The sequence below is a fragment of the Myripristis murdjan genome, chromosome 12 (assembly GCF_902150065.1).
Source record: "Myripristis murdjan chromosome 12, fMyrMur1.1, whole genome shotgun sequence".
Lineage (NCBI taxonomy): Eukaryota > Metazoa > Chordata > Actinopteri > Holocentriformes > Holocentridae > Myripristis > Myripristis murdjan.
Window position 1 is genome coordinate 2,309,772 of NC_043991.1, and position 7,500 is coordinate 2,317,271.

The 7,500-nt window shown below is 44.2% G+C and overlaps 1 protein-coding gene across 1 annotated transcript in view; it reads right to left on the bottom strand.

Annotated features, from left to right (window-relative positions):
* palm2akap2 (PALM2 and AKAP2 fusion) overlaps nt 1-7,500 on the bottom strand; it is a 167,315-nt gene that overhangs the window by 55,962 nt on the left and 103,853 nt on the right. Inside the window, exon 9 of the mRNA XM_030065047.1 lies at nt 5,314-5,402. Coding sequence (XP_029920907.1) covers nt 5,314-5,402 — 89 coding nt within the window. The remainder of the gene's footprint in view (nt 1-5,313; nt 5,403-7,500) is intronic.

A 7,500-nucleotide genomic window follows, 5' to 3' on the forward strand; every position in this document is an offset into this window, starting at 1 on the left:
GTTTCCAGGCGGAGGGGAGTTTACCGTGAGGAGGGACGGCGTGAGGACACCAGAGGACGCCCCGCAGGACAAACATCTGTCTGTGCGAGCGACATGCTGAACTGATAAAATAATGAAAATGTATTTAAAAAAGCATGCGTATGATTACTCGTTTAGTGCACAGAGGAGAAATCCATCCAGGTTTCTATATTTGCTGACACGACGCACCGCCGCCCGGTCACATGTGCCGCTCCGAAATCAGGTTAAGGTCATTTCCACATCTAGGTTACACTCCTGATGCAGAGGAGGAGGAGGAGGAGGAGAGAGACTATACTGCAGCACCCTGGTCTACTGACCTCCTTTGGGTGACTCTCTCTCTCTCTCTCTCTCTCTCTCTCTCTCTCTCTCTCTCTCTCTCTCTCTCAGGAGATGAGAAGAGGAAACAAGTGAGGAAGGAGAGAAGGGAGCAGGATCGCGTGTCCTGCCCACTTTACAGCCAATCAGTGTAATTACAGGCTGTATCTGCGGCCAGCAAGGTGACCACACACACACACACACACACACACACACACACTGACGGAGCAGCTAGGCATGCAAATGAAGCCCCGGGACCCGCCAGGTAACCGGCTGCACTTTCACTGCCGGTAGTTTTCCTCCCACCGGCGGCTTTACAAATCATTCCAGCACAAATGAACATGAAAAATGAAAATGATGATGTCATGTTTGTGGCATGGCAGCATAACTTTGAGCTCGTGCGGTGTACCTGTGTCACGGTGTTCCGGCGGAGCTGCTCCCGGACTCCCGACGCGGCGGAGAATGACGAGTGAAGCGGCGAGGAGGGGATTATTTTAACCGGCGGAGATGGAAACGGAGAGAATCTTCTTCCTCCTCTTCCTCCTCCTCCTCCTCCTCTTCTTGTTCTTCTTCTTCTCCTTCTTGTTCTTCTTCTCCGTGAAAAAAACGCGAGAGTGCCGCACCGCCGCTCGTTCACATCAGAGGAGAGAGAGAGGGAATGGAAAGCGACACACGCGGGCGGCGGGTGCGCGTCAGCTCGCGGCGACGGGCGGCCGGTGTGACATTGAGCTCCTTTTTACGCACGAGCGTTTCCATTCGCTCCCACGAGCTCTCTCTCTCTCTCTCTCTCTCTCTCTCTCTCTCTCTCTCTCTCTCTCTCTCCCTCTCTCTAGGCACGCGCGCTGAATAATGCAGGGCTCGCGAGGTCCCGGGGTGTTTTCTGTCCCGTTCCAGAGACAATCAGAGAGCGAGCCCAGCGCGAGGCCAGCACAATGAGGCCCGACCCGCGCGGCTCGGGTTACCGCTCCGGTGCCATTCAGCTGCAAAACAATCTGGCCCCCTGTCCCGCGGTGGCAGCCCCCCTCCTCCTCCTCCTCTTCCTCCTTCCCCCTCTTCTTCCTCCCTTAACCTCCGTTATCTCTCTACCTCTCTCACCCCCTCCGTCCCCCTCTCTCTCCTCTATACCCCCCCCAGGCCTCCTCTCTCGACCCCCCCTCTGAACCCCCCCCCCCCCCCCCTCCTCTGGGTCAATAGCTGTTCAAATGTGCTCGTGGTGGCATTTTCACAGCAACAACAACAAACTGAGAAGTGTCCAGAACAAAGAAGCCTCATGACAACAAAAACAACCGAGTGGGAAAAAACAAAACAAATATCTGTCTATATGTATGTATACACACACTCACACACACACACACACACACACACACATATACATACATACAGGGGCGCCATATGTGGGGAAAAGTTAGGACAAGTCCAAGGGCCCTTGCCTGCAGGGGCTCCAACAAAAAGGTAAAAACTAATATAGAATTATTAAACCATCATCGAGTAAATCTATCTATCTATCTATCTATCTATATATCTATATCTATATCTATATCTATATATATATATATATATATATTTTTTTTTTTTTTCATGGTGCCCAAAATACCTGGCGGCGCCCCTGCATACATATATAAATATATGTACATATGCATATCACACACACGCACACACACACACACACACACTCAGTGGCCACTTTATTAGGGCACAATCTAATGCAATCCAATCCACTGCTCTGCATCTATATCTGTCCGTCTATCTAGATCTCTCTCTCTCTCTCTCTCTCTCTCTCTCTATATATATATATAAATATATATATGTGTGTGTGTGTGTGTGTGTGTATGTATGTATGTATGTATATGCAGACAAATATGTGCACCAATATCCTGACACAGTCACCTTACATTAATGCATACAACATCGTCGCTGATGCAGAGCAGAACTCTGGGTTTATGGTTTTGATGCTTTTGAAAATAAAGCAGGGTTTTCCTAAACAAACAAACAAACAAACAAACAAAAACAACATACATACTCCTACAAAACTAACCCTCTCCGTCATCACTGTGAGCTACTAGCAGTGTGTGTGTGTGTGTGTGTGTGTGTGTGTGTGTGTGTGTGTGTGTGTGTGTGCAGAGACCCTGCCCTCTGCCTGGGTTTTCTTGTTTTGCCGAGCTCGGGACTCTTCTGGGCGTCGGCCTTTGGGCAACAGGTGTGCAGCTCCCAGCCAATCACAGCGCAGCGCCGTGCCAGATCACAGCACCACATCCAATAGGAAGCTGCGGAAATCATGAACGCAGAAAAAAAAGGAAACCTAACGAGCAGAAACGCCGAGCGGTCGGCGGTGTCGGCCTGTTTCCTGTCAGACAGGTGGGCACTGTGAGTCCAGGTGTTGTTTTTTTCTAGGATGGCAATGGAATGTTTTACGTTTCATTCTTATTCTAAAATAAAATGCAGCCTCTATGCAGCCTCATTAACAGATGAGCATTTTTTGCTTATAACAGAAGTGTAATAACGGTTTCACTTTGCATTTTCTGTTTTTCACGTGTCGTTTGAATGATGACATGTTCAGGTTACACGGTGCAAATCATAAAAAAGTATATTAGCTAACATTGCAGATGTAGCAGCAGCAGCTTACAGTGATGATATATGAACTGTATCTCCATGTGATCTCATACAGATGTGACAGATGTGAAAACACTGCAGGACAGTTTCTGTTTGCAGTAATGAGGCGTGATAATGAGCCGGCGACGCAGACAATGAGCCGGCATCTGGTTAGGAAACACCAGGCATTTCAAATACGTCCCCCTCACCCCCCCCCCCCCCCTTTAAAACGGACGTGACTCAGCACACACACTCACACACACACATACACACACTCCACAGTGTATTCAGCACAAACACACAGTCTACATGTGGGCCTGCCTGGTTCTGGAGTTCTAGGAGAAACACTCTCACTTGCCTAAAGGACAGTTTCCCCCTCAGACTCCCTGTTTTATTGGTGCTTTGTGTTATTCTGCTGAGGCAAATGATTTCCTACATGTCCCATAATGCCTAGCAACAACCACAACCCACCTCCTCCCCTCAGTGAGCGTAGATGGGCTTTAGCGATGGCACCAACAGAAGAAGAAAATCGCACCCTTCACTCATAACACAACCTGGCTCACTGCTGCATTGCACTCTGTTTTTTTTTTTTTTTTAATTTATCTGGTTTTTTTTATCTGGCTCACTGCTGCATTGTACTCTGTTTTTTTTTTTTTTTTTAATTTATCTGTTTTTTTTATCTGGCTCACTGCTGCATTGTACTCTGTTTTTTTTTTTTTTTTAATTTATCTGTTTTTTTTATCTGGCTCACTGCTGCATTGTACTCTGTTTTTTTTTTAATTTATCTGTTTTTTTTTTATTATTATTATTTTTGTGTGTGTGACATCACTGCTTGAGGCTTGGGGACATGCAGGTGATACTGGATATCAATGTGAAAAAATGCATCGTTCCACAAAAATTCATTAAACTTGACCATGAGGTGTGTTGTCACGTATTTTTGCTCGTTGTTTTCAAAATATTTGGTCTTAAAAAAAAAAAAAAGTCCATCTGGAGGTTTTGACCGACTTACTCGACTTGACTTTACCGGCTCTCTGTGGTTTTCCACCTGAGCAGAAGTTGCAGGAGAAGTTTTTTTGGTACCACCTCCATGGAGCTTACAAGCCGAGCTGAGCTGACACGAAAAATCTGCAGACCTCTGATTGGTCAGAGAGAAGGTGAACAGCTCTGCAACCAGGAAATACCAAAGACAGACTCATGAAACCTGTATTATAGTTGTTAATCTAGCCATGTAAACAATATATTTTTTTTTCTGTGAAATCTCTTAGTTACACTGATTTAGTTCATGTGAAGCAGCCATGTGGAGTCAGTCTTGTTGAGTTTTTGAGAATAAAACACTCGTGTGTGGCTCCGGCAGAGAAGGGAGGATAAAACTAGTCGACATGTGGCGGCTCTGCCTGCAGCGGAAAACAAAACCCAGGAAAGGAAAGCGAGTCGAGGCGAGTAGAGTGGAGCCCTGCCGCGGAAAAGAGTCAAGTGAAGCCTTCACCCTAAACTATACAGCCTCCATGATGTCTCATGCCTCCATGATACAGCCATGATACAGCCTCCATGATACAGCCTCCATGATACAGCCTCCATGATTCACACTGTGTGCATGAAGGAGGCTCATGGAGGTGCACTGCTCATGCCGGCCTGTCGCCAAATGACTTTTCAAACCATTTAAACCATTAAACCATTTAAACCATTAAACCATTTCACTGTCACAGACCAATTTCAAATGTCGGCATAAAATCAGGAGAGTTTTCCTCCCGTCGTTTGGATCGTTTGGTGTCAGGTCGGCATAAAACTCATCCTGACCCTTTTTCTCGTCTTGATGCTCCAATAAAACATGTTTGATATCATCACAAGACTCATGCAGATAATTACAGTGCAAAAAAAGTCTTGGTGAACGAGTCTCGTGTATGTGTGTGTGTGTGTGTTAACGTGTGTGTGTAATGATCCTGAAGCCCTATTGTTATGCAGCTACATCCCATAATAACACAGAGCACAGAATGCATCCGTCCTGCAAGGGTTTCATCCAAACCAGCCCAAACCACATACATACACATGTTCGATTTTAACATTTTTAATCACAGCGCCACCATTTGACCAGCCGGGGAAATTATTTTTTAAACTCGGTCAACAAAAAGGTGGATGGAAAGAGCAGGAATAACAGCCTGAGAGCCTGTGAGTCTCTCTGTAAACTCGGGATCCTCGCTGATGTTTTAATGTTTCATGTATTACAGTCCGATGTGTGTGAAATATGTGAGAAAATGAATGAAAATCACACAAAACCTGCAGCAGATGCACTTTTATGTTGTAAGAAGATTCACGTGTCTCCATCAGGCAACATACGATGAGTTAAACACACCCTGGAATGCACACACACACACACACACGCAGAGTACTCACCATAGCAGTGTGTGGTTGTCTGGTCGGAACGCCGGCCTGATACCCGTTGTTTCCCGTTGTCATGGTAACGCCCGGTGTTGGGCCGTAACCTGCAACAAGACGAAAAATTGTGCTCATCCCAGCTGTTTGTGTTTGTGTCTCGTCACGGTGAATCAGCGTCATTTGCATTCGCTGAGTCATGTTTACTGTGCAGCCCCAGACATCTCAGACATCTCAGACATCTCAGAGACCGAAGTCATGTTTTTAGCTGAACCTTTGAACGGACGTGAAGAGTTAAAGGCCCACTCCGCTCAAAAATGTGTTTTTCTTCTGCCTCCGTCCCCTGAAATGTTTGACCTTGACTCTCCTGCCTGTCCCTGCTCTCAGGCGGCCAGCAGAGAGGTGTTTTCACACTCCTCTGCTGAAGGCGGCGGGGTGTGTGTGTGTGTGTGTGTGTGTGTGTGTGTGTGTGTCTATGTGAGATTCAGATGGACGCTGGCCCACAATTCCCACAGCCAATCAGCCGTTAGCTGACAGGGTGCTGTTTTGCATATCCTTGGCAGCAGCTCCATCGGGTGCTTTGGGTGTTTTATTTATTATTTATTAATTGTCTTTAGTGTATATATTTCGCATTTTTAGTCTCTATTGTATATACTTTTAATTTTAAATTTAAATTTTATTTTTTGTTTTTATTGATGATGCTGCTGTAACGTGTGAATTTCCCAGTCTGGGATCAATAAAGTATACCTATCTATCTATCTATCTATCTATCTATCTATCTATCTTATTTTGAAAAGAATAACAAGACCAGCTGGGAATAACAGCCTCACATGAACAATATTCCCTGAAAAAAAGTTTTTTTTTCATGGTTAGATTTTCGAATACGGCTCGATTTTCAGGACGGGACTTCCTGGTTGTGTGAACAGAGCTCTGGTTAGAGCTCAGGTGGGCGGGGCCTATTTGCATATTCATAGATCCGTGCATTTTTAATGAGGGTTTAGAGTTACATTTAACACACTAAGGGATGTGATTTAATGGAAAACACTTGTAAATATGTAATATTGATGAACAGAGTTGATTTTTAGTTTTTTTAGAGGCTAAAAAAACACTGCTGTGTGACTTTTAGAGCTTTTTAACATTTGATAATATCTGAAATCTTCACACTGACACTCATCATGTCCATATGCACTTTTGTAAGAATCACTTTTTTTAAATAAAAGAATACGCTGCTGTTCCTCTGCTGTTAATTTCACGGATTTATTAAATTATGATGCACGTTTCATTTTCACAAATATCCAAATATTCTGCAATAAAAAGGAGATTGGACTGATCTCAGCTGCTTGCTTGAGCTGAACCGGTGGATGTTCATCAACATCTGGTCTCAGTCTGGGGGGAGACACAAAGTTGCTTACATGTCTGATTTTTTACATCCTGCTGATAAAAATCCTGGGTTATTAATCCTAATTTGTCTGGGGATTTTTTTTTTTTTTTTTCGCCACAGAAAAAAAGCAAACAAGCAAAGCAGCACACAGAAACCAAATGGCATGAACACAATGTGCCGCCGTCTGTGTGTGTGAAAACCACAGTCTCATTTCAAATGTGTGTGTGTGTGTGTGTGTGTGAGCCTCTCTGTCCTGGGAATGTTTTACCCAAACAGCCTCTGTGTTGCATCAGCGCGTCATGAGGCGTTTATCTGCCCCGACATTTCAACAAAACATGGAGGTGGTGGAGTCGAGGACAGGCTGTCCCGCCTCACACACACAACTTTTTCTTTTCTTTTTTTTTTTTTTTAATCCCTCTGAGTTGTTTCTGCGGTGTGTTTGCTGGATGTGACCTGACATTCAAACACAAGACATGTGCCGTCGTCCCTGATCTGATGTGTAAACATGTCGCTTTAACCCCCTGAAGCCCGAGCAAACTCACAAGATTCCTCTGATACAACACCCGGACGAAAAGCTGCTGAGCCGATTAGTGAGGAAAAAAGAAAAGTGCAAGAAAGTGATTAATAATTATCATATATTATATATTATATATATTTAAAAAAAAATATCAAATGCAAGAAAATGACCACAAAAGTACTCCCAATTTTTGAAAATATCAATGTAAATTACACAAAAAAATGTTAAAAAAAAAAAAAAAGAAAACTGCCAAAAAATTCTCCAAAAAATACAAAGAAAAATAAATTTTAATTAGGTGAAGTGTGTTAAG